General features: G+C 44.0%; 1 protein-coding gene across 1 annotated transcript; it reads right to left on the bottom strand.

The window, feature by feature from the left end:
• Positions 1–4,708: 4,708 nt before the first annotated feature.
• LOC143942661 (Fc receptor-like B) lies at positions 4,709–25,176 on the bottom strand. Its single transcript, XM_077464039.1, has 6 exons — positions 24,963–25,176; positions 22,460–22,480; positions 19,939–20,205; positions 19,586–19,855; positions 8,101–8,382; positions 4,709–5,155 (listed from the first exon to the last, which is right to left on the bottom strand). The coding sequence occupies exons 1-6, from the start codon at positions 25,081–25,083 to the stop codon at positions 5,064–5,066; spliced, it is 1,053 nt and encodes a 350-aa protein (XP_077320165.1). The 5' UTR covers positions 25,084–25,176; the 3' UTR covers positions 4,709–5,063.
• Positions 25,177–27,723: the final 2,547 nt, after the last annotated feature.

The raw sequence follows: 27,723 nt of genomic DNA on the forward strand, positions 1-27,723 counted from the left end.
ATCAGTCTTCTTCCCTAGTAAGTCCCACCCCCCCTACAGTTAGAACACACACAGGGAACACAGTTAACCCTTTGATCGACCCCTACTGTTAACCCCTTCCCTGCCAGTGACATTTATACAGTAATCAGTGGCTATTTAAAGCACCAATCGCTGTATAAACGTCACCAGAATAGTGTCAAAGGTGTCCGATGTATGCGCCGCAATGTTGCAGTCTTGATAAAAATCGCATATTTCCGCCTTTACCAGTAAAAACAAAAAAAAAATGATAATAAAAATGCCATAAATCTATCCCTTTTTTTGTAGACGCTATAACTTTTGTGCAAAGCAATCTATATACGCTTATTGCGGGTCAAGGGCAAACAGCAAGGCAGAAGGTCAGGTCAAGAACATGTGAGGTCAGCAACGGCAAGAACCTCCAGGATCAATCAGGATACAGCTGAAGATTAGTCAGCAAAAGATATGAGAATAAGTTTAAACAGGTAAATAGCCTGTCTGGTGCCAAGGGGGATTGTGCCTAAGCGTGTGCACATGGCGTCCGCGATCGTGAATTACCAAGCGCATGCACACACCTGTTAGCCGTTCTTTGGGAGCTATCCTGCGCATTCGCATATCTATACGCCAGACGTATCACAGGGATTCCCTGACAGTGGCATGGTTGTTGGAGTATTTAAAAAAAACGGCTGATCTACTGGGATTTTCACACACAACCATCTCTTGGGTTTACAGAGAATGGTCTGAAAAAGAAAATATCCAGTGTGCGGCAGCCGTGTGGAGGAAAATGCCTTGTTGATGTCAGAGGTCAGAGGAGAATGGGCAGACTGGTTCCAGATGATAGAAAGGCAACAATAACTCAAATAACCATTCGTTACATCCAAGGTATGCAGAATACCATCTCTGAACATGCAACACATCGAACCTTGAAGCAGATGGGCTACAGCAATAGAAGACCACACCGGGTGCCACTCCTGTCAGCTAAGAACAGGAAACTGAGGCTACAATTCGCACAGGCTCACCAAAATTGGACAATAGAAGATTGGAAAAATGTTGTCTGGTCTTATGAGTCTGCAGCATTCAGATGGCGGGGTCAGAATTGTACATAACCAACATGAATGATGGCTCTATCCTGCCATGTATCACCGGTCCAGGCTGGTGGTGGTGGTGTAATGGTGTGGGCAGGGCAGGACTTAGGTTGGTGGGGGCCCCTGGGCTTGAGTCACTTTCGGGCCCTACCTTCTATACATTACAGTGTTTATCGGCGTATAACACGCACCCCAAGTTTAGGAGGGAATTTTAAGGAACAAAAATTACATTTAAATGCCCATCAATGCAGCCTTGTCAGTGTCATTTGCAGACTTGTCAGTGTAGCCTTGTTATTTGCAGCCTTGCCCCAGTGTCATTGGCAGCCTTGTCATTGCAGTCTTGAAGTTTAAAAATGGTGCCACCAAGATACAGTGTCCTGTGTATCTCGGCGGCTCTCAGGTCCTCGCGGCGGCTCTCGGGTCCTCTTGTAGTCCCGAGCAGAGCCGAGAGTAGCCAAATGTACTCAGCTCGGCTCACAGTCACGCCCAGTCCTTGTGTTATGTCCATCATAGGGTGGGACTGGGCGTGACTGTGAGCCAAGCCGAGCCGAGTACACTCAGCTGTGTATCTCAGCGGGGACCATGGGGCCCCCTATTGGGCGGGGCCCATGGGCTTGAGCCCAGTCAAGCCCAATGGTAAGTCCAGCCCTGGGTGTGGGGGATATTTTCTTGACACATTTTGGGCCCCTTCGTACCAATTGAGCATCGATTAAACACCACGGCCTACCTGAGTATTGTTGCTGACCATGTCCATACCTTTACTACTACAGTGTCTCCATCTTCTGATGGCTCCTCCCAGCAGGATAATGCCCCATGTCACAAAGCTCCAATCATCTCACCACTGGACAATGAGGTCCCTGTCCTCCAATGGCCTCCACACTCACCACATCTCATCCAATAGAGCACCTCTGGGATTTGGTGGAAGGGGAGATTGGCCTCATGGATGGGCAGCCGACAAATCTGCAGCAACAGCGTGATGCCATCATGTCACTATGGACCAAAATCTCTGAGGAACGTTTCCAGCACCTTGTGGTATCTATGCCACCAAGAATGAAGGCAAAAGGAGGCCCAACCCACTCCAACCCGCTACTAGCAAGGTGGACCTAATAAAGTGTCCGGTGAGTGTATATATTTATGTGAACCTTCAACACAATTATACTTTATTCTTATTGTGGATTTTGCATCATTCTTTTATTGATGTATAAATAAATAAAAATAGTTTTTATATTGTATACAGTGTTTTGGTTATATCTACAGTATATGTGCCACCTAATATTTTACTATATTTGTGTTTTTGATCTTATCTTAGTTCTTTTTCAAGAAAACCACTTTATTTCCTTCCTTGTAGACTCACCTCAATGTGTGACCTCAGTGACCACGTCTGCTTTCTCCACAACTTACTATATTCGGTGTATGAGCTCAGTAGTTTCATTTTTCATATTTTTTTTAGATTAACCATTTCCGGGCCACCCCCCCCCCCCCCCCCACACACACACACACACATATACTGCTGCAGAGTGACCGTTCTGTTCTGGATCACTTACCTGATATGTGACCAGCACTTCCGGGTAAGGGGGCACGCCACAGGCCTGCCACCCTGGCACTGCTGTGATTTGTTACAGCACAAGCCGATCAGCAGGTGCTGGCCAATGAGTGATTGGCGGAACTTGCTGATCGGCTCCATCATTCAGGGAAGGGAGCCCTGTGCTGTAAACAACACAGAGCTTCGAACTCTTTTCAATTTTTCATTCCCAGCAAAGCAAGGAAAAAAAAAAACAGCAAGATCGCTTAGTAAAAGCAGCGCATACAGTAACGCACACATTACACATTGTTAGGCACACATTGAACCCCTTTGATCACCCCTAGATGTTAACCCCTTCCCAGCCAGTGTCATTAGAACAGTGACAGTGCATAGTATTAGCACTAACAATTTTGGAGGAACACCAAAAATTGATTGAATGCCATAACAAGAAAAAAATGAATTAAATTAATAAAAAAGAAAAGATACAATCTACAGATTGACCTTAATTCACCTTAAGCCGCGTACACACGGGCGGACTGTATGGCCTACTTAGTCCGTCATACAATCCGACGGACAGTCCGTTATACTTTCGAATGAACGGACTTGACCACACACGGATGCACAAACAGTCCGTCGAAAGCTTGCACGATGACGTGTACAGCACATACGACGGGACTAGAAATAGGAAGTCCAATACACAGCAATGCACCCTTTCGCCGTGTAAATCCTTTCTGAGCATGCGCCTTTCTTAGTCCGTCGAACTAGCCTACTGACGAGCAGACTAGTCCGCTGAAACCAAAGTATGACGGACAGAATTTCGAAAATTCCGAAATACTTAGTATGCCAGACTGCACGCTGAAAAAGTCCGCTGAAGCCCACACACACAAGCGGACTGTCCACTGAAATGTGTTTCGACGGACTAAGTAGGCCATACAGTCCGCCCGTGTGTATGCGGCTTAAGACTGACAGTATCAATATCAGTAACAGTAGGCAGAAGGGTCATTGAGTATATCAGCAAGCCCCTGAGTTATTGCCATTACACATAGTGTTAGTGCTTTCATCTTCTGCATGCCGAGCGGAGATGGTAGAAAGACATCCTCAGCCGTTGGAATTGGGAACAAACTAACCAGGCCCCCCAGGGTAGCTGCAGTGGAGGATTGAATTCTCTGGGTTGAAGATGGACTTGAGAAAGCGCATGAGTGCGAAACACGTTGTCAGTATCAATATCAGTAACTGTAGGCAGAAGGGTCATTGAGTATATCAGCAAGCCCCTGAGTTATTTCCATTACACATAGTGGTAGTGCTTACATCTGCTGCATGCTGAGCGGAGATGGTAGACATTCTCAGCCGGTGGAAATGGGAACAAACTAACCAGCCCCCCAGTGTAGCTGCAGTGGAGGATTGAATTCACTGGGTTGAAGTTGGACTTGAGAAAGCGCATGAGTGCGAAACACGTTGTCATATGAATGAATGAATGAATGAAATACTTGTATAGCACACAATGCGAACTGAATCGCCTCTAGGCTTGTCATAGTAAAACCCCTCACCATTGTTTGTGTTCCACCTGCTCTCCATGGTGTGCAACTGCTCCTCAGCTTTGGTCGGCATTTGGCCGGCCTGTTATGACATCATTCTTGGGCGCCGCGACCCTATCCCACGCACAGGGATGCCACATTCTGTATCTCCATCTGCGGCTCTTGATGTGAGTCTTCTCTCAGAAGCCATGACTCCATGTTGCTATGACAACACATTTCACGTGCATGCGCTTTCTCAAGTCCAACTTAAGCCCAGTGAATTCCATCCTCCACTGCAGCTACACCGGAGTTCCGGTCAGGCCTTCTTGTTCATTTTTTAAGTGTCTCATAGTATTAGCACTGACTACTGTATTAGTGTCACTATTGATGTCAGTGTCAGTTGGTGTACCCCCCCAGTCAGTGTCAGATTGCCCGCCACACTATCACAGAGCCACTCACAAGTCGCTGACCAGATACTATAACTTTCACAGAAACCAAATAATATACACTTATTGAATTTTTTTTTGTACCAAAGACATGTAGCAGAATACATTTTTGCCTAAATTCATAAAAAAAAGAGATTTTTGAATTACTTGATTGGATATGTTTTATAGCAGAAAATTAAAAATCCAGTGGTGATCAAATACCAACATAAGAAAACTCTATTTGTATAAAAACAATGATAAAAATTAAATGTGGGCACAGCGTTTCATGTCCTTACAATAGCCAGTTAAAGTAGCACAGTTCTGAATATCAAAAAATGCCCCGATCATGATGGGGGTAAAACCATCCGGAGATCAAGTGGTTAATACCAATTTTTTTTGCGAATATTAATTAAATTGTAAAAATGTTGAGGTTCCTCGAAATTCAACCAAGACTATTTCCTTATTCACTTGGATGTCACTTAGATTTCATTGAGGTCCTCAGATTCCTAGATGATCTTCTTCTCTACCACTTGTTGTGGAAGTAGATGAAACATACGGCAGCAGACAATACAAATCCAGAGATCACCAGTCGTATTATATTCTGCACCGTGTAATCTGAGGAGAGAACCAGAGATGGAAGTTATTTGATTTTTACAATTTTAAAATATTACAAAAAGTGTATATGAAGGGCCTAGATAAGCTTCCGTCTCATTGGCCACAAGATATAATATTGTTTCATGCTCCAATAATACAGTATGTTCTAATATATTCCATTAATAAGAGGAGAGGTCACTTAACTGGGAGAAAAGTACGTCACCTGCTCCAGAGGTGCGCAAGTCACAAGACTGGCTGACCAAAATTACAAATCCATTGGCAGGCAAACCATTAAAAATATTTATTTCAACTGCGTATTTAACCTTATGTTTTCACTTAGAAGAGCTTTTACTATAATTTTTCTCCCCAGTGTCTTCACATTATTGAGGTATACATATTTTTTTTTTTAGCGCTTAAAATGTTACTGTCAGAACCCGGATCACCTGCTGGTGGCACTGTGACTCCCAGAGCGAGCGGAAGGTTCTAGTTCCAGTGTTCACCAGCAGGTGTCTCCCAGCAGCCAGCAGATCCCAGTAATCAGTCTCCACCTGATGCTGGCTGCTGGGAAGGTATTTAGTCCCTCCTCTATCAGTACTTCTCACTTCAGTGTTTTGCTCTGCTAGCCAGATACCCCTTCCTATTTTTCCTGACCCTGCCCTTGATCTTGCTTTTGCTCTGTATACTCTACCTTGCTACCTTGTACCTGCTTCCCTAATCTCTGATCCCAGTCCTGGTTCCCCTCTTCCTTGCATCTCTGGTCTTACCTTATTTATCCGTGTTTCTCATTTTGTACATATTGGATATAGTTCGTTTTCTAGTTAGAATTTCTGTTGCTTAGGCTACTTGTTAGAAATTTTTGCCACTTAGTTGATGGTTCACTTGTATATTTTCATATTTTTGTTTTTTTTCCTGTTTGCTGGTGTTTGGATGTCTTTTATTTCAATGCTAATAAACTTTCTTAAATCATATATAGTCTGGTCTCTAGTTTTCTAGTGCAGCTACACAGATTTGGCCATCCCTGCTGCTGATTCCCTGACTTAGAAGAAGGGGTCATTGGTTGAATATAGTTGTTGGTTAGAGAAGAGAGAAGATAGGTTGGACTTGATGGACTTGGTGTCTTTTTTCAACCTTATCTACTATGTACCTATGTACGATTCAAAGCCCAAACATCAGGGTCTTGTTGGGCTGCTGTAGGTCCATCTGACTGAAGGACAAGAAGAAAATGAAGAAGGAAGCCTTAAATGTCATGTGGGCCAGGAAGAAACCAAAACCCTACTGAAGTAAGTGAAGCTAGGTTGGGTTTTGGTTTCTTCCTGGCCCACCTATATATATATCTTTGTTCTTATACATCCTTTATATCTCCCTTTACAGCATACTTTACAGCATAATAGATATCCACTATTGTTAAGTTCTTGTACCACCTTTATTAAGGACGTCATGTTGACCATATAAATGCTGATGTCCACTGAGCTAGCACCATCTACGTTGTTGTTTTCCGAAAGCGATGTGTAAGTGGCGCAGACAGTAATTTATGATGTTGAAAGATTGTTATGTTAGTAGAAATATTTTTATTTCGTTTGTTTTGTTTTCAGTTCTGGCCACGTTTCTTTGCCACCAAGATTTAAAGGTCCGTAAGAAGCTAATAGATGTGAAACGCCTTGACCTCTTGGGATAATCCAGCAAAGATATTTCTAATTGACACTAGATATGGTCTACATTGCCTGTGTTGTTTTAATATATGATTCTACGCTTTGTAATAAAACTCAGTGTAAATTTTTTATATAATCATGTGTCTATCCTTCAGAAAAGTGGGACATGTAAAGGGTCTTTTTGAGCTTGATACAAATAATGGATGGGGAACAATAGAAACAGACATTTTTTTCTTCCAGTTTACAAATCTTGCTCAAAGTTCACAAACTTTTCAGTAAACGCTTTTGAAGTCTAGGGAGGGGGCAAATCTTGTTATTCTGGACATTTTAAGGGCTAATTTGCAAGCTATTGTCAAACAAAAGACATGGGAATCTAGGCACTGCCATGGGGCACTGATATGTACCAATGGCAAAAAAGATATGCAATGTGGCTGTTATTGTGACCACCCCTTTTTTAGAATGGGACTGGCTTTTGCTGTCCCTTATTTTTGGGGGTAAACCTGCAAAATTTTTGGCCAAAAGTTTGTGATTCACAAACTTTGCAAGTCCCAGAGATTTTCTACAAATCAATGGTGACTGTGAACCCGAGCCTCATTCCCTGTACTGACACTGGAATGAAATGAACAGAAATGAAAAGTGTATATAAGGATAATGTATAATTGATCCAAAGGCATTCATTTTGGTTTACATCTGGATATAGAACCCATCACTCATCTCCCCCATTGTGTTATTCACCGTCCTCACAGACAGAGGCTGATTGCAGGTGCAGGAAGACTGGCAGCACATGGCAGGTGGAGAGCCAGCGGCAACCAGGCAGTATGCAGAGCAGGACAGGTGAATGACTGGATGGAAGGTCAGACAAGCCAGGTCAGAAACAGACGGTCAGATACAGGCATAGACGTAAGCAGAGAATGGTCGGAATACAGGCAGAGGACAGCAACACAAGATCGCGCAGATGAGCAGGAGGTAAGCGGAGTCCAGAGGCAAGCCAAGGTCAGGGCAGGTCATGTTCAAGCGAGGTCAGGTCATGCCAGCTCAATCACAAAAGTTAGCACTCGAACACATACAGGAACACGGGTAAAAGCTGCAGATCAGACAGCAACCAACTAGTACAGCTGCTGAACTTATATAGGCCGCTTGGCTCCAGTATCATTTGAAAATGAACGCACGCTTGCACATTCCCATATGTGCACGCCTGTGCATTGCAAGATGGGCCGCACCTGCGCATTTGTCTGCGCCTTGGAGCTTCGACTGCACTATGACCAGCGCGTCCGTGACACACACGTAACTAAGGATGGCCTAATTTCATATGCTCACCATGTATCTGGATATAGAACCCATCACTCATCTTCCACACATTATCAGACACCGTTCTCACTTCACAGGTATAATTCCCAGAATCCTCCAGCTGAAATGACGGCACTCTGTATGTATCAGATACATCGTATCCCCGCACAGTCCGTCCATCTCTGTAGAAGGCAAAGTGCAGCTCTGTGCCGCCTCTGAGCGGATCCAGTCTGGTGTCACATCTCACCGTCATCTCATCTCCTTCTATTACCCTGGACGGGGTCACTTTTATTTCTGGAGGAGAGAAGAGCTCTGCAAGAGAAAATTGCTAGAAATTACAAATGATGGGAGTATATTAATTATTCTGTTGACAATTACACAATGCTTTGCAGGGACATAAAACAATTTTTTATCATATATATTTATGTCTTTGGTTAAGTGGACCTGTTGTATCCACTATAGTATTACATAGTCATAGAGAACCTAGTAAGGTCAGACAATGGCCGCCTCCAGAGCTGAATGGACGTCTTGGCACACATATTCACTACACATCACTACACCGGTTCCTCTAAGTTCCTCTAAGCAAGAATTTCTAGAATTCATGTGAATTTATCATGTTTTTAGGGAAAAATAAAAAATTTGTCCAGATCTATCAGATCTGCACTTGGACAGGTTAGACCAATGCCGACTTTCACATCACGGCTCATCACACATTGGGTATTGGCATATCTGAGAGTTTCAGTGTTTTCTGCTGATATCAGAAGAGCGAACCAAATGCTTTTTTTTTTTTTCAACAATGATATAGAAGGATTTACAAGCATCTGCAGGTCAATGGAATAATAGGAGCAGGCTATGGCAATATGCAGCTTCTAAAACGAACATGAAGAATGAGCAAAAATGAACGGTTTCTCCAAAATGTTTATGATGTTGGGACTTTTTGGGGATGTTTGCCAGTTTGTTTTTCTTTTTGTTGTTTTATTTATTTTTTTATTTTTTTGGGCAGGGGGTAAAATTAGCTTTAAATGGCTCCTGGGGCAGCATTATTCAATATTTAAAATTTTTACATTTTACATTTTTTTTAAATTTAATATATTTTTTTTAATTAATTTATGTAGCACCGGCTCCTGAAGAGCACGCGCTATATGTTTTGAAATTTAAGTTTCACCTAAACTGCAGTTGTTTTGGATATAATTGTTCCAAATTTTGACCTCAGCATCAGTCTGACTGGACTATAGGGTGTTCAGCCTGGTCATAGGGGGCGCTGTGTTTTCTGGCAGGCATGGATCCACAGTCTGGTTGGATGCTTTAAGGTTACTTTCTCTCAGAGGGAGAGGGTACTTAAGATGTGGATGTCACATGGTTTGGGGTTCTGGTCCAGAAGTATGTTCTCACTCCATGGTCCTGGTCCTCCTGACCAGTCCCCAGGAAGGCTATGGCCTGGGGTGTGGATCCACCCGACGTTATGTCTCGGGGCTGGCTAGCCCAAGGCAGAAAACTAAAGAAAGAATTCCGAGGTGGTCCGTACCGTCTCTAGTCGTAGCTATCCAGGGGAGGACTCTTCAGAAGAAGGCCACGTACGGGTTTGCTTCTTAGCAAGAGCCTGGTGAGGCTGAGGGACCTAAGTTAATCCAATCTCGTGGGTATCACCGAACCGGCTGAAAGATTCTGGTACAACACGAATGTTCTACAAATTCTAGTTTCCTACATGTTCTACAACAACGTCTGTGGCAGAGACTTGTTCCTGAGTTAAGCACCTTGTTGGCTGCTAGGCCTTGTGAGAGAGGGACTGTCCAACTTGAGTGAACAGCCAGTTGTGAATGGTTATTCTCTGGATTTAGTCAAAGTAAGCAAGTCCTTTATTATTGACTTTGACACTAATGCCGCGTACACACATAGCAGACTATCCGCTGGAGTTAGTCTGGCGGACTGTCCGCCGGACTTTCCGAACGAGCTACTTGCCCAAACATGGCACTTTCAGCGGACTAATATGGCGTACTAAGTCCGCCGGACTATCCGCCGTACTTTTGGAATGAACGGACTCGCCTACACACGCAGAGGAAAGTCCGCTCATTTTGAGCACGTCTCCAGGTAGCCTGGTATGGACTTAAAGGGGGATACCTCCGCTGAAAAATCGCTACTCGGCCGGCAGGAAAGGGGGTGGGGACGAGCGAGCGCCCCCCCTCCTGAGCCTACCAGGCTGCATGCCCTCAACATGGGGGGTGCCTTGGGGAAGGCACCTTGTCCCCATGTTGATGAGGACAAGGGCCTCTTCCCGACAACCCTGGCCGTTGGTTGCCGGGGTCTGCGGGCGGGGGGCTTATCGGAATCCAGCCCCCCACCCTATGTGAATGAGTATAGGGTACAATGTACCCCTACCCATTCACCTGTGAAAAAAAGTAAAAAAAATACAACACACAAGGGTTAAAATTGTTTATTGCACAGCTCCGGGGGTCTTCTGTCCATCTTCGGGGGTCTTCTTACCGGACTCTCTTCTTCGCCTGCCGCCGCCCTCTTCTTCCGACTTCGGGGATCTTGTCCCCCTCTTCGGGGGTCTTGTCCCCCTCTTCGGTTCTTCTTGCCGGTCTTCTGTGGCCGCTGTTGCCGCTGTCACCGCTGTCGCCGCTGTCGCCGTCTTCTGTTCTTCTCTTCAGATGTTGCCTCGTCGCATCCTCGGCTCAAAATGGCAGGGACGCAGCGCGCGGCGACTTATATAGGGACATCACTGGATGATGTCCCCGTCTATTATGATGTCACAGTCCCAGCATCCGTTTGACTTGACTTGACTTGACTTGAGTCCGCCGGACTTTTCCACCGGATTGTTTGATCGTTTGTACGCGGCATTAGAGTACCTGAACTTCCTAACCCTCTGATCCTATTTTAAGAGACTGTCCGTGATTGAAAATAAAAATCCCTTTATGTGGATCTGTCGTCAGTCTCTAAAGTTTCTGGGCCATCTACCACGGGAAACCCCTAGATGCAAATCGAGGTGAAGAAGGTAACGGTAAGCCCAATCCAAACAGCAGCTCCTTTGGGGGTTAGCGCTACATTTATTTGCATTTTTTTTTTTTTAGGGAATATATTCCTTTCTATGTGCACTCGGTATGCACCTATAAAGAAATGTAGTGCCAACAGACAGTGATGGATTTTTGCTTATGTAAGCCATGAAATGACAATGAAAGAAACCTGGAGCAGCGCTCAGAGCAAGAAGACAAGACTTTCCTGAGTGTCCAGCAATAGGGGTGACGGTGTCTGTATAAAATCATCCAGCATGCAGACCAGAGAGACTCCACTCTCCCGTCAATGCAGGCACTGACATACTTATGCAGCGTACACACGGTCGGATTTTCCAATGGGAAATGTTGGATGTGAGCTTGTTGGCTGAAAGTCCAAACCTGTGTATGCTCCATCGAACATTTGTTGTCGGACTTATCACCAACAATTGCTTGCTAGCAGGTTCTCAAATTTTCCACCAACAAAACTTTGTTGTCGTAATTTCTGATTGTGTGTATACAAGTTTGTCACACAAAAGTTCACGCGTGCTCGGAATCAAGCAGAAGGAGCCGCACTGGCTATTGAACTTCCTTTTTCTCGGCTCGTCATACGTCTTGTACGTCACTACATTCGTAATTGTTGGGCAACATTTGTGTGACTGTGTGTATGCAAGACAAGTTGGAGCATACAACCTTCGAACAAAAATCCACGGTTTTGCTGTCAGAAAGACCGATCGTGTGTACCAGGTATTAGGTTTATGAAAAAAAAATAATAAATGACTTTGAAAGACTCCAGCATGGTGAGGCCAGATGCTATTTCTGACAAAATTTCAGCAAAGACAGAATTGGTTATTTCAGTGCAAAATTTTCAATCAAACATGGATGGAAACAGCTGCGTTGCTGACATCACGGGACTCCAGGACAGGTAAGTGTCCTATTGTTAAAAGCCAGAAGCTGCAGCATGTGTAGTCTGGCTTAAATTTTTTTTTTTGGGCGAAACACTGCTTTAATGAAATGTGTTTGCCTTGCTATGATATACGGTTTCTATAGTTACCGATATGCTACACTATTTGCCTCCAACCGTTGAGGAAGTCACGTGCCAGTGACACAACGCGTCAGCAGGAGCCGGGTGATGTCACGTCCGGTCACGGCCGACTGGAGTTTCTGAGTTTCCAGCGATCTGTTTGCGTGTGACGCCACAGTCCCAGCTGCTATACTCATAGCAGTTATTTTAACTGTAAGTCTACCTTTGTTTCTTAATAAATGTATTGTTATATACTACACCATGAGGATTATCATTCTTATTACATGTGCGAGACGATCGATTGCTACCAACTATTGAATAACATCTACTATACGGAGATCGAGTTTGCGGTTGATACGTGCTACCTTTTGATTGAAGGTGAGCGGCCAATGCACATGGTGGTAGAGTTTGTCTTGGATTGAGCACGGAATATATGATTGCTCCTATTTCACCTGGATAATTTTTTGGGAAGCACTGTTATTAGAGATGGCCCTGTGGTTCGCCCGGCGGTCGGTTCGTGGTGAATTTTGCTTGTTCACGATTCGCCAAACCGGCGGACTTCTGGCGCTGTTCGCACGGCGGACATATGCGTTTACATTGTGAAGAACTTTGACCCATGACACATCCATCATGGGGTACAGGACAGCCAATTGAGACATTTCAGCACATGGACAATTGGACATTCCCCCTATCTTATAAATAGACCTGATCTGACGGCCATTTTACATTCTGTCTTTTGTCAGTGTAGGGAAAGGACGCTGTGTGGAGCAGGGACAGTCAGTCTAATTACTAGCTATTGCTATTAGGTCCACAAAAGTTGTACACGTATAATATACTTTCTTTCAAATATAGAAAGTATAATATGGTGCACTGCTGACTGCTTTGCTGCTGAGTGCTGACCGATTCTGCAGCTGTCTTTTATCAGTGTAGGGACTGAGGGACAGTTTGGTGTTTGGAGCAGGGACAGTCTGCAAATCACTAGCTACTAGGGCCACAAAGGTCCTTTTAAGGACTGGTATAGGTGTACAGTATATAGGGTTGTAATACACATATAATATACTTTCTTTCAAATATAGAAAGCATATTATACTGCACTGCTCTGCTGCTGACCGATTCTGCAGCTGTCGTTTCTCAGTGTAGGGAGGGACAGTTTGGTTTTTGGAGCAGGGACAGTGTATAATTCACTAGATAGTTACTATTAGGTCCACAAAGGTCATTTTAAGGACTGGTATAGGTGTACTATTTGGTGTGCAGTATATAGTTGTGTAATACACGTATAAAATACTTGCACATATAGAAAGCATAGTATAGTGCATTTCCACTGTGCAGCATTGTGACTGCTGAGTGGTTCTGCAGCGATACTACAAAGAGTGACAAACGCAATTAGAAAAAAGTATTATAACTGGTGTGATAGACCAGTGGCCCCCCAAAATGACAGATTGAAGCAGGGTGTTATATACCTTCTTCCACATACATACTGCACTTCTCTAGAGACTTTTGTCACAGGGTCATTTAAAAAATGACAGGCAGAGGAAGAGGCAGGCCCTTCCGCAGGGATGGTAGGGGTAGGGCAGGAGCAACAGGCTTGAGCCAAAGTGGCAAATTGCAGGCAGTGCGTTCGATTATGTCAAAGGAAGCACCAGACTTGGTTGAGTGGCTCAGTCAGCCTTACTCTTCTGCACCCTCCTCATCCTCTCGATCTGCACCCTCTTCACTCTCTGCTGTGTGCACCCCCAAAGACACTACCACCATCACCACCATATACCTTCCGCTTGAGTCACAGGAATTATTTTCCGATCCATCACAAGACATTGTTGATGGGCAGCCACTCTTGACATTGGATCAGAAAGAGGAGGTAGCAACAACCGCCACTCAGCAGTCTGACGACAGTACCCAGATCAGTCCAAGGAGGAGCTTGGTCCCTGGTGTTGCTGCCTACTCCGAGATCTCTAATTATAGCGGTGGGGAAGGTGATGTCAATGATGATGTGTCTAGTGATGTCACATGGGTGCCCACAAGAGAGGAAGAGGAGGGGAGTTCAGAGGGAGATATGGACCAGCAGATAGGGAGGAGAAGCAGGTGGAACTTAGATTGCACAGGAGGGACAAACCAGACTGCTAATGTATCAGGAGCGAGGCATCAACCATTTACGGTCACATCTGGCGCTCCCAGGACGCCGAAACATGGCTCCGCAGTGTGGGCTTTTTTTAACTTGTCCACTGCTGACAATAGTGTTGCCATCTGCAGCCTTTGCAGTCAATGCATAAGTCGCAGTAAGCCCAACACTCACCTAGGGACGACTGCCTTAAGAAGGCACATGAGCTGCCATCACCGAGCCCAGTGGGAGCCACGGAACCCACAAAGCCACACTCCAGGTTCTCATCGTCCAGCCTCATCTTCTACTTCTCCTCTCTCCTCACTATTGTCCTCCACTCCACCTTCCATCATGCCGTCCTCACGTTTTTCTGGAAAAAGGCAGGCTTCCATGGGCCAAATGTTCAAGCGTAAAAAAATGATGACGCTGGATAACCCTCTTGCCCAACGGTTGACCGCTGGCTTGTCAGAACTGATAGACCACCAACTACTGACATATAAACTGGTGGACTCGGAGGCCTTTCGAAAATTTGGGACCATTGGAACACCACAATGTAAGGTCCCAGGAAGGAATTATTTCTCACAGAAGGGCATCCCAGAGCTATATGGCCATGTTCAGCGGCAAGTGAATGTATCTCTGGCACACAGTGTCGGTGCCAAGATACATCTGACCACAGACACATGGTCTAGCAAACAAGCAGGAAAGGTATACAACTTTTACTGCCCACTGGGTGAACCTTCTGACAGCCATCAAGCATGTAACCAGTTTCACCTGTGTAGATTTGGTTTTACCTCCACGGATTGCATGCAGGCCTGCCTCTTCTTCTCCTCTTCCGCTTCTAGCGTCTCTTCCACTTCTAAGATCCCCAGAACCTATTCGACATGCCAGGTGAGATGTTGCCATGCTGTGCCTGGAAGCCAAGAGCCACACTGTCCCTGCACTACTTTCAGCTTTGCGTTCACAGGCAGATCAGTGGCTAACACCACTCAATTTGACAGTTGGTAAAGTGGTGTGTGACAATGGTGCCAATCTGCTTAGCGCATTGAAACAGGGCAAAATGATACACGTGCCATGCATGGCACATGACTTAAACTCGGTCGTGCAGCGATTTGTTGTCAAATACCCTAGGTTTCAGGACATCTTGGGGCAGGCAAGGAAAATCTTGGCCCATTTCAGAAGATCTTACACGGCCATGGCCTTGCTGACATTCAGCAGCAACACAAAGACGTCTTATTTGCGATTGCCCGACACGATGGAACTCAAACTTCTATATGCTTAATAGGCTGCTCCAGCAGAAACGTGCAGTTAACAACTACCTGTACAAACTCTGTGGCAGAACAGGTTCTGGGGAGCTTTGTTTTTTTTCACTGCACCAGTGGCTGCTCATGCGCGATGCATGCAGACTTCTGTGGCCATTTGATGAGATCACCAAACAGCCATGGCGCCATCAGTGACATTGTACCTTATGCCTTCTTTATGGAGCATGCATTGCATCATGTCATTGATCAAGCCGTGGAGGAGCAGGAGCAGGAAGATGAGGAAGTCCCAATGCTGGATGAATTCCCAGGGGGGGCTACTCTATCTGAGACAAGTCAACAACAGGAGTCTGAAGAGGAGTCAGAGGAGGATGGTGCCGGGGCGGATGAGGAGGAGCAAGAAGAACATGCTTTAAACCTTTCTGGGATCCCTGTTGTTGTCCGTGGATGGGGAGAGGAGAACGAGGAGGACGACATTATCCTGGATGATGAGCAGGAGCCAGGCCACCACACCGCTTCCAGTTTAGTACAAATGGGGACCTTAATGCTCCAGTGTTTTAACAGGGACCCCCATATAAAAAGCATAAGGGTCAAGCACCAGTACTGGGTGGCAACATACTTAGACCCCCGGTACAAACACAAAATGGCGGAAATGTTACCACCATCACAGAGGGCTGTCAGAATGGAGCACTTACGGGCCTTGCTTAGAGAAATGCTGCATTCTGCTTTTGCGTGCGCTGGCAGAGGAATTCACACTCCCAGAGAAAGAGTTGCGGTTACCAATCCAACAGCGCCTGCAAGAAGAGGGCGGTTTGAAGATGTGTTGGTCACTTCTGATATGAGATCATTCTTTCAGCCGACCCATCAACAGATGTCATCCGGATCCAGCATCAGGGAACGCCTAGACCGACAGATGTCCAACTACATCGGGTTGACGGCCGATGTGGACGCTCTGAGAAGTGATGAATCCCTGGACTACTGGGACTGTTGGCTTGCCCCTCGTCCAGTGTCCTGTCCGAAAGGATGTTCAGCGCGGCAGGGGGGATCGTGACCAATAAGCGCACTCGCCTAGCTCACGACAGTGTTGACTACCTGACATTTACAAAAATGAATGAGGCATGGCTCTCGGAGGAATTCAACACATATGACCAGTAGACCATGTATATGCATAACTCTATAAACGATTTATATAATTTAGCACACGGACCTTTTTTCTACCTTTGGCTCACTTCCTTGTACAAAAAAAGCACACCGTACTATATGCCCGTACCCTCCTGTTTGAAGAGGTTGAGCGGTGTCATATTTTTGGGTCCCGCAGCGAGTTGCTGGTATCAGTGCTGGTGTCAGTGCTCTCTATCTCGGTGCTGGTGTGGTGTCAGTGCTCTCTATCTCGGTGCTGGTGTGGTCTCAATGCTCTCTATCACGATGCAGGTGTCAGTGCTCTCTATCACGGTGCTGGTGTCAGTGCTCTCTATCTCGGTGCTGGTGTCAGTGCTCTCTATCACGGTGCTGGTGTCAGTGCTCAGTCTCTATCGAGCTGCTGGTTTCAGACAGTGAGGGAGATAGCAGCCGAGAAGCCAATCAGCAGGCAGTGCCAGCACCATGGCTGAGGATCAGCACTGGACTGACACCTCTGGACCACCGCAGTGGAGCCCTGCATAGGTGGGGGTAAGGGCTGGGCAGAGGGAGGGGCTCAGGCACAGGTTGGCACACTGAGACTCTGGCACAGGACTGCGCTGCCCTGACTGTGGCACTGATCATCTCCTGCACCCCCTTCATAGCTTGCCCTGACCTTGCCTCTCCTCCATGGCCTTCATGCGCTCCTGAGTCCTGAATTGTCAAAATTTTACAGATAAAAAAAGAACGCTTGTCGTTGTCGATCCAAGATTCACTTAATACTTTTGTTATGTCAGTGTCCATGTGGTGGGACTATGTGTGCACAGCTAGTAAGTATTTTGTAGCTGAAAATATGACCTGGAGGTTTTTAAGGTTCGCCTGCCATTAAAGTCAATGGGGTCCACCGCGAACCTTGTGGTTTGCGAACTTTTGGCCACGTTTGCAGTTCGCGTTCACGAAACATCCCGTTGGAAGTTCGTCCATCACTCATGGGGAGGCTCTGATGAGGCTGTACTGATAGGTGGCACTGATGGGCTCTAATAGGCAGCACTGATGGGCACTGATTGGCAGCACTGATGGGCCCTGTTGGGGCTGCACCGATCATCAGGACACTGATGATCAGTGCCCTGATGATCAGTGCATATGGCCCCTTCTACAGTAGTCGGTTACTGGCTCTCTTCTCAGCATGAGGAAAGGAGTGCTGATAACCAGCAAGTGTGTTTACATTGTGATCAACTGTATTTGGACACAGCTAATCACGTGGTAAAGAGCCACTGAGATTGGCTCTTGTGATGGACCCCCGTACTCAAGAGGAGTATGTCTGCCATACAAGCTTCCCTTGCTTAATACCAGCATGATCCAAGACCCCTTAGCTCACCCATTCACTTGTTGAGACATCAGAGCAGGGTGGCACGAAACATAAGACTGTTTATTCAAACACAGGTACAAAGAGATATAAACTCAAGGGACAATACCCCCCCCCGCCGCCCCCAGTCAACATGCTAGAAACACAGTGAAGAGGAGGCAGGTGTGGTAACAATGGTGGCCGATAATAGCTCCATAAGCCTGGCTGGGAGATATGTGACTGTCTGGTGACTTAGAAACTTGAGACAGCAGTCACACTTTAAATCTGGGTAACAAAGTGCTGTATGGTTGGTGAAAAGTGTTATTTCCAATGTCAGTGTCACAGGGAATGACCGGGGCACATCAGACAAATATACCCAGAAATAGTCCCGTACAAGTCTATAACAATAGATAACTTGGCCAGTTCAGGGAATCCAGGTAAACAAGGACAGAGACTAAATGCTGGTTAACCGCTTGTCGACCAGCCGCCATCATACAGCGGCAGGTCGGCACGATCCCACGAGTCGTCGTAGCTATACGTCGGCTCGCAGTATCGGGATAGCAACACAGCGGGGGTGCCGATACTGGTGGCCAGCGGTCATCGTGACTGTTAATGCCGCTTAACCGCTTGCCGACCAGCCGCCGTCATTATACTGCGGCAGGTTGGCCGCGATCCCATAAGTCGTCGTAGCTATACGTCGGCTCGTGGGATCGGGATAGCAACACAGCAGGGGTACCGATGCTAGTGACCGACGGCTGCAATGACCGCCGGCCACGAGCATAAGAGGCAGAACAGGGACATGTGTGTGTAAACACACAAATTCCTGTTCTGTGAGGAGAGACAGATCCCCTCTAGTCAGTTCCCTCCCCCTACAGTTAGAAACACACACAAGGGAACACAGTTAACTCCTTAATCGCCCCCTAGTGTTAACCCCTCCCCTGCCAGTGACATTTTTACAGTAATCAGTGCATTTTTATAGCACTGATCGCTGTATAAATGCCAATAGTCCCAAAAATGCAGCAAAAGTGTGTGATGTGTCTGCCATAATGTTGTAGTCACGATAAAAAAACGCAGCTCGCCGCCATTACTAGTAAAAAAATAATAAAAATGCTATAAATCTATCCCCTATTGTGTAGACGCTATTAATTTTGCGCAAACCAAACAATAAATGCTTATTGTGATTTTGTTTTTACCAAAAATATGTAGAAGAATACATATCGGCCTAAACTGACAAAAAAAATATATAAAAAAATTGGGATATTTATTATAGCAAAAAGTACAAAACATTGTTTTTTTTCAAAATTGACATTCTTTTTTTATTTATAGTGCAAAAAATAAAAACCGCAGAGGCCCCCAAAAGTAAGCTCTATTTGTGGTGAAAAAAGGACGTCAATTTTGTTTGGGTGCAAGGTCGCACAACCACGCAATTGTCAGTTAAAGCGGGGCAGTGCCGAATCGCAAAAAAATGGCCTGGTCATTCAACAGCCAAATCTTCCGGGGCTGAAGTGGTTAATCATAGCTACGATTAAGCACCATTAATGGTGCGAAACACTTCAGATACCATCTGGACCTGTGTCTCTGATTGGTGTATGGACTAAGCTTTGTCAGTAAAGGCATTATATTGGAGGGGGCGGCCGTCCTCTTCTCAACATACTGTAGTCTCTTTAGAGCTTATGGACTTTAATTTACCTTTCACAGAGATAAAGGATTCATCTGAGAGCTCTATTTCATGTCTACGATCACGGCTTCGTATTTGTTTAGTACATTTGTACCGTCCAGACTGACTCCTCGTTATATTAGGAATATGGAATGTGGAGTCGGATTCTGATGGTTTTATCTCCTGATCATCCTTGTAGAATTTTATCTTTATTGCATTATATAATCTACAATGATGACATCTCAGAGTCAGGGGGTCTCCTTCATAGATGGCAGATGGAGGTCTCTGCAGGATGACAAGATCTGAAATGTAATAAAATGATACTTTAGTTTGTTCTATTCACACCCAACAATCTGTAATGATGGAGATGAGATGGACGACTCACTTTCTGTAACATTTAGGAAGACGGGATCACTGATATCACCACCGATGGTCTGGCACTGGTAATCTCCTCTGTCCCGCTCTACTGAAGATCCAATGATCTGAAGGTTCTGTTGATCTCCTTCTATCTTTGTCTGGTTTCTGTACCAGTGATAGGTCCGGGGCTCCTCTGGTACAGTAGACGGCACATCACATGTTAGAGTCACAGAGTCATAGAATATTATATTCCCCCAGTTGGGTGTGAAGGTCACCACAGGTTTGATGGCCCCTCCTATAGAAGAAAAGAGATCACACAGAACACATAGAGAGCACAGTGTGCAGCAAAACACAGAGAGGTGAACACATCTTGTATGAGAAAAATACATTCTCTATAGAAATGGGAATGTTTGGAGTCCCGGGCACAGGAAGTTTCCAAAATGTTGATCAATCACTGCTTGCTGCCATGAAAACTACTCCCCTTAATCCCTATGCTGCCAGAGCCATTTTGGTATTTTTCGCACACATTTTTTTAAAATAATTTTAGGCCTGAAGATTATCCACTAGCTGGCCACCTTACATATGAGTACGGTGGCAAAGCGGCTCTCCGGTCACTCTCACGTAGCTAGCATGTGATCCTGCACTTCTGGGTAGGAGGTGCACAATATCAGTTTCGCTTCGTTTGTTAAAACGATAACGAAAATACCAGAAATTCGGACGAAAACGAATGCACATGTCTACTGATTACTGTATAAATATCACTGGCAGGGAAGGGGTTTTACACTAGGGGGCGATCAAGGGGTTAAATGTGTGTCCTATGGAGCGTTTCTAACTGTGCAGGGGGTGGGACTGCCTGGGGGAGGAGACCAATTGTTGTTCCTAAGCATTAGGAACAACTAATCAGTCTCCTCACCCCTGACACAACGGAGATCTGTCTATTTACATAAACGGACCTCCGTTCTGTCTCTGTGTGGAGCGATTGCGGGTGCCTGACAAACATCGCGACAGCTGCACATGCGCATCGGCTCAGTTGTCCCGCTGTGGGCGTGCGCACGCCACCTGGTGGTCTTAAAGCGCCCGGCGTACAGCTACGACGGCTCGCCCAGGGGAGCCAACCTGCCGCAGTATAACTGTGGCGGCAGGTCGGGAAGCAGATTAAACACACACCTTCCAAGTCTATACATAAAGGACAAGAAAGAGGACAGTGGGGTAAACAAACCTCGGGACTTTTAAGGTGCCACAAGAGAAATAGATAGATATTCAAAAGATATCCATAAAAAAGTTTTATTTAATTACAAATGAAATGCGTAGCAACAAAAGCACATTAAAATTATTCACATGAAATTTTGTACAGGACAAAACAGTTGATTCGAGACAAAAGATACCAATCGGAGCATACCACTCAACATGTTTCACTCATCTGAGCTTCCTCAGGAGTTTTGGGTACACTGTGTGGTAAGCTAGAAACAATAAGACAATAACAATAAGAAGATATGGATAAGATATACATTATGAATACACATACAATTTTCATATATACATGAGTGTCATTTTTGTTGAATAACATACCAAAAAAGTATTGTATGTGTATTCGTTATGTATATCTTATCCATATCTTCTTATTGTTATTGTCTTATTGTTTTAGCTTACCACACAGTGTACCTAAAACTCCTGAGGAAGCTCAGATGAGCGAAACATGTTGAGTGGTATACTCTGATCAGTATCTTTTGTCTCAAATCAACTGTTTAGTCCTGTACAAAATTTGATTTGGGAAATTTTAATGTGCTTTGGTTACTACGCATTTCATTTGCAATTAAATAAAACTTTTTTTATGGCTAACTTTTGAATATCTATCTATCTAAGTCCCAGGGTTTGTTTTCCCCGCTGTCCTCTTTCTTGTCTTTTTATATATTTAGGGATGTGGTGTTAAGTTTGTTGTTTTCAGCCCTCATTACTGGTTTTGGTCTTTACATAAAGGGTTAAATGTCAGTTCACTAAAGAAAATTGTAAGTCCGTTACCGGTTTGGGGAAGTGCCTTAAAGCTGTATGTGGGGTTGCAGAGTCACTGCGGTTTCCTGGAACAGCCTTAGTGAAGAGATTATTCTGGCAGTGTGCAGGCCGGTGCCGCTCCAGTTACTGCTATTTATTTTCTCAGTGTTTAAAACGGTGTAATTCAGTCGTTGCCTCCGGGTTACGAAGGGTTAACTTTTCTGCTTCGTTTCCCAGGTTTTCATAGTGCTGCCCCCAGTTTGTAGCATATAAATACAAGGGAAGGGCGGCCTCGTGGGCTGCTGCCGCCGGTCACTCCATATATGGGAACCAGAGAGAGAGGATTGTGTAACCATGTCATCGATCTTTGCTTCGCCATCTCCCATTGATGTCACCCTCTTCGGGGTTCCGAGGACGTGAACTAATGGACTTCATATTTAACTTTCATGGTGGACTTTATGGAGTTTGTCTACATTCAGAGGTATGATCAATTAAAATCAACATTTTTTTTAGTACTATTGTATTTATAGTATATTATCCAGTATCAGGTCTATACTCACCAGATTTCCCCATGTTCAATGCTGAAAAGCCAAAATACACTTTTTAGAAAATATTATATACAGTACATGTCATTAAAACATATCTAATGCATTTACATGCTTTTTTCTTTAGTTATTACTTAGAAATTATACATTTTTTTATGACGTTAAGATCACAGTTTTCTATTGGTCACCAGTAGAAGATCAAACTGCCACTTTCTCTTAGGTGATAAGTAAGCATGGAAAAAACGAATGTCTAGTACGCACGATGAGAAAATCGGACAAAAAAAACACCACTTTTCGGGGGAGCGATCGTACGATAATCTTACAGCTAGCACACAGTTTTCGACAGTTGATCGAGACAGTTCTGCCCCATACACGCGGTTGGAAATTCAGACGGAAAAAAGTCAGATCGGATTATGTTGTCGGAAAAAATCTGATCATGTGTGAGCTCTATCGGACTTTTTCCGGTGGAATTTCCAACCGAAAAAAGTTTGAGAGCTGGATCTAAAATTTTCCGACAACAAAATCCCATCGGACTTTTTCCGATCGTGTGTAATGAATTCCGAAGTGCCATGCATGCTCAGAAAAAATTTGGAGATGAAAGCTATTGGCTACTGGCCTCTTTATAGTTCCGTCTCACGTGGTTTACGTCACCTCCTTCTGAACGATTGGATTTTCCCGACAACTTTGCGCAAATTTTTGGGCAAAATCCGTCGGGAAAAAAATCAGACGGATTTTGTGGTCGGAATGTCCGCCCGTGTGTTTTGGGGCATTCAACCGAAATTATTCGAAGGGAGAAACATGAAAATTTTTCTCTCGTGATACCGGAGTGTCTAATTTTCCTTTAACCAGTTCCCGACCGGTGCACGTCGATGTATGTCGGCACAATGGCACGGGCAGGCATATTGGCGTACAGGTACCTCCAAATTTAAATGGCGCTCTGCCATTGCGAGCGCGCCGCCGGCCGGTCGGGACCCCCGTGAGTACGGTCGCATACCCGCGATCGTCTCACAGGGTGGCTGAACGAAGAGATGCTGTTGTAATCAGCATCTCCCCGTTCTGCCTAGCAACAAGTGACGCTGATCTCTGCTCCAATCACATGGAGTGTTCGCTAAAACAAAGCCCAGCCCCCCACAGTTAGTAACACGCCCCTAGGAACACTTAACCCCTACACTGCCACCAACTGATTAACCCCTTCACTGCCAGTGTCATTTACACAGGAATCACTGCATTTGTATAGCACTGATTGCTGTATAAACGACAATGGTCCCAAAAACGTGTCAAAAATGTCCGATGTGTCCGCCACAATGTCGCAGTCACACTAAAAATCGCTGATCGCCGCCATTTTGTGGCCCCAAAATCGGGTCGCAAGATGTCATTCTCTGCTCTAATAACTAATAACATTTTGCGACCCGAATTTGGGGCCACATATCTCGGGGTAACTTATAGCTAGAAACCCCAAATTTGGTATGCAAACATAATAGTACTAGCACTACAACATATCAAAATTTGGAGTTTCTAGCACCAAGTGACCCCGAGATACATGGCCCTAAAGTCGGGTCACAAAATATTTTCGAATGCGGTTGAAATAATGTCGAATCATGTTGAAATCATTTTGAATGCGGTTGATATAATTTCGAATCATGTTGAAATCATTTCGAATCCGGTAGAAATATTTACGAATTTGGTTGAAATATGTGGCCGATTTTTCGAATTCAGTAGAAAACTAAACGAAATCCGAAAACGAATTTAAGGAAGTTAACAAATATAACTTAACGAAATTAATGAATTAACGAATTAAAACGAAACGAAACTAAACAAATTTTTTCCTTTTGCACATGTCTAATGGGCATTGTAGGAACTGTCTTGATTCATGAGAAATACATTATGTTACAACTATTATAAGCCGCTGTCATTGATTGAAATAATGTCGAATCATGATGAAATCATATCGAATGCGGTTGAAATAATGTCGAATCATGTTGAAATCATTTAGTACTTCGGCTCAAATAGAATACAACACCCTTCTAACTCAGTTCTCAGGAATGCACTTTGCCAGTAATCCAACCTCCAGCAAAAAAATATATTATCTGATTGGACTATAAGATTTACTTTGAGCTGACCTTTTGTTTCATTAGATCTTTAAAGAATTACCGAATCATATCGAATTCATTCGAATTCATTCGTTATATTTCTTTCGTATTCGTTGTAATTCGTTATTTTTTTATTCGGACATTGGGATGCATCCGAATGTCCGAAAGATGCAAAATTCGGCCGAATTTCGATTCGTAACGAAACGAATTGCACAAGCCTAATGCCCATTAGATGGTGAACATCATATAAGAAGAAGAGGGGTCACCATACTTTGTTCACAACAGATGCAAATATAATGAGTGTGTTTTACGTGAAGCCTTCAATGGGTTCACACTAATGAGTTGTTTTGTGTGTTTCATGCGATCCCCAAAGGAAAGACATTCAGCCGATACTCATATAATGGAAAGAATAAAAACTTTCTACTTACATAGGAGCAGGGTGGCGAGGACGACAGACATGGCAGCCGAGACCTGGAAGGTGTGACTGTCTTTCTGGGAAGCAGAAGTTACGAGTGTCTTCACATTTCCTGAGCTTTTATACATGGACATTTCATAAGAGTTAAAACCAATGGCGCAAAAAAAAAAATGTAGAAAGAGAAATAATCTGTGAGAATCAAATCTCAAACAAAACTTATATTAACATTTGAGGGTGGACATTGCTGGTCTGCACCCAGGATTGCTGGTCTAGCTGGATCATACAATAATGAGGACCATGTTTGTAGTCCAATGTTGTAACTTTGGCAAGGTATGGCTTCCATTGCACTACCTCACTGCATTGTATATTGTATCTCAATCGGTGCTCACATAAAATACCATGTGACGAATGGCCCGTAAAAGGGTAAAAAATAAAACTAGAAATAAAAATAAAATTAAAATTAAAATTAAAAATTAAAATTAAAATTGAAATGGTGAGTGGCCTAGAAATATATAAAAAAACATTATAAAAATAGTAGTGACTAGCCCATATAAAAGTGGAAATTAAAAATTAGATATTGGAAAAACAAACAAAAAATAATTTTTTTAAAAATAATAATAATAATCATAATGATAAACAGTGAAAAACAGTGAAAAAAATAGTGAAAAAATGGTGAAAAAATCTGTTATGAGTGTCTTTGAAAGGAGAAGGAGGAGGGTGACTGCAATTGCTGCTCGCTGTGCTTGGTGACTGCTAATGTAATTGCTCTCACAAGAGGTAGAACCCCATCCGGGGTGGATTAGCCTTCCCGGTGTAAGCCACTGTGTTGCTCTCTGGCTTGTCTCTGCTGTGGTCCTGGGGGTCCCTCGTTCCTCCGTTCGTATAGCGTGCCTCGTTATATGCAACAAGTAAGAGGCATATCCCTTGTGCAGTAGAAACTGCCTTTTTCACGGGCTTATTTGAGACCCAATCATCATCACTGGGTTCCTGTGCTTTTCTATGCAGTTTAGGAAAAACGTGGTTGGTCCACGTTTTTCACATTGGTGACCTGTTGCCCTGCACAAAATCGCAAAACGCTGTAAAATTTATTGGGTCAATGTACCATATGGGCAATCTATTGGGTAACTGTACCATATGGGAAATCTATTGGGTAAATGTACCATATGGGCAATCTATTGGGTAAATGTACCATATGGGAAATCTATTGGGTAAATGTACCATATGGGCAATCTATTGGGTAAATGTACCATATGGGAAAGCTATTGGGTAAATGTACCATATGGGCAAGCTATTGGGTAAATGTACCAAATGGGAAATCTATTGGGTAAATGTACCATATGAGCAATCTATTGGGTAAATGTACTATATGGAAAATCTATTGGGTAAATGTCCATATTGGCAATCTATTGGGTAAATGTACCATATGGGAAATCTATTGGGTAAATGTACCATATGGGCAAGCTATTGGGTCAATGTACCATATGGGCAAGCTATTGGGTAAATGTACCAAATGGGAAATCTATTGGGTAAATGTACCATATGGGCAATCTATTGGGTAAATGTACCATATGGGAAATCTATTGGGTAAATCTACCATATGGGCAATCTATTGGGTAAATGTACCATATGGAAAATCTATTGGGTAAATGTACCATATGGGCAATCTATTGGGTAAATGTACCATATGGGAAATCTTTTGGGTAAATGTACCATATGGGCAATCTATTGGGTAAATGTACCATATGGGAAATCTATTGGGTAAATGTACCATATGGGCAAGGACGACAGGACAGGATGTACATGGTACATTTACCCAATAGATTGCCCGTATGGTACATTTACCCAATAGATTGCCCATATGGTATCACCTGAGTGTACTATGCAGTGAGGTAGTGCAATGGTACATGGTACTTGGTACATTGACCCAATAGATTTCACATATGGTACAGTTACCCAATAGATTTTCCATATGGTACATTTACCCAATAGATTGCCCATATGGTACATTTACCCAAAAGACTTTCCATGTGGTACATTTACCCAATAGATTGCCCATATGGTACATTTACCCAATAGATTTCCCATATGGTACGTTTACCTAATAGATTGCCAATATGGTACATTTACCCAATAGATTTTCTTTATGGTACATTTACCCAATAAATTTTGCATATGGTACATTTACCCAATAGATTTTGCATATGGTACAGTTACCCAATAGATTTCCCATATGGTACATTTACCCAATAGATTTCCCATATGCTACATTTACCCAATAGATTTTCCATATAGTATATTTACCCAATAGATTGCCCATATGGTACATTTACCCAATAGATTTCCCATATGGTACATTTCCCAATAGATTGCCCATATGGTACATTTACCCAATAGATTGCCCATATGGTACATTTACCCAATCGATTTCCCATGTGGTACATTTACCCAATAGATTGCCCATATGGTACATTTACCCAATAGATTTTCCATATGGTACATTTACCCAATAGATTGCCCATATGGTACATTTACCCAATAAATTGCCCATATGGTACATTTACCCAATAGATTGCCCATATGGTATCACCTGAGTGTACTATGCAGTGAGGTAGTGCAATGGAAGCCATACCTTGCCAAAGTGACAACATTGGACTACAGACATGGTCCTCACTATTGTATGATCCAGCTAGACCAGCAATCCTGGGTGCAGACCAGCAATGTCCACCCTCAAATGTTAATATAAGTTTTGTTTGAGATTTGATTCTCACAGATTA

Source organism: Lithobates pipiens, unplaced genomic scaffold (assembly GCF_037356315.1).
Source record: "Lithobates pipiens isolate NorthernLeopardFrog02 unplaced genomic scaffold, aLitPip1_a1.2 Scaffold_30, whole genome shotgun sequence".
In the NCBI taxonomy this organism is placed as follows: domain Eukaryota; kingdom Metazoa; phylum Chordata; class Amphibia; order Anura; family Ranidae; genus Lithobates; species Lithobates pipiens.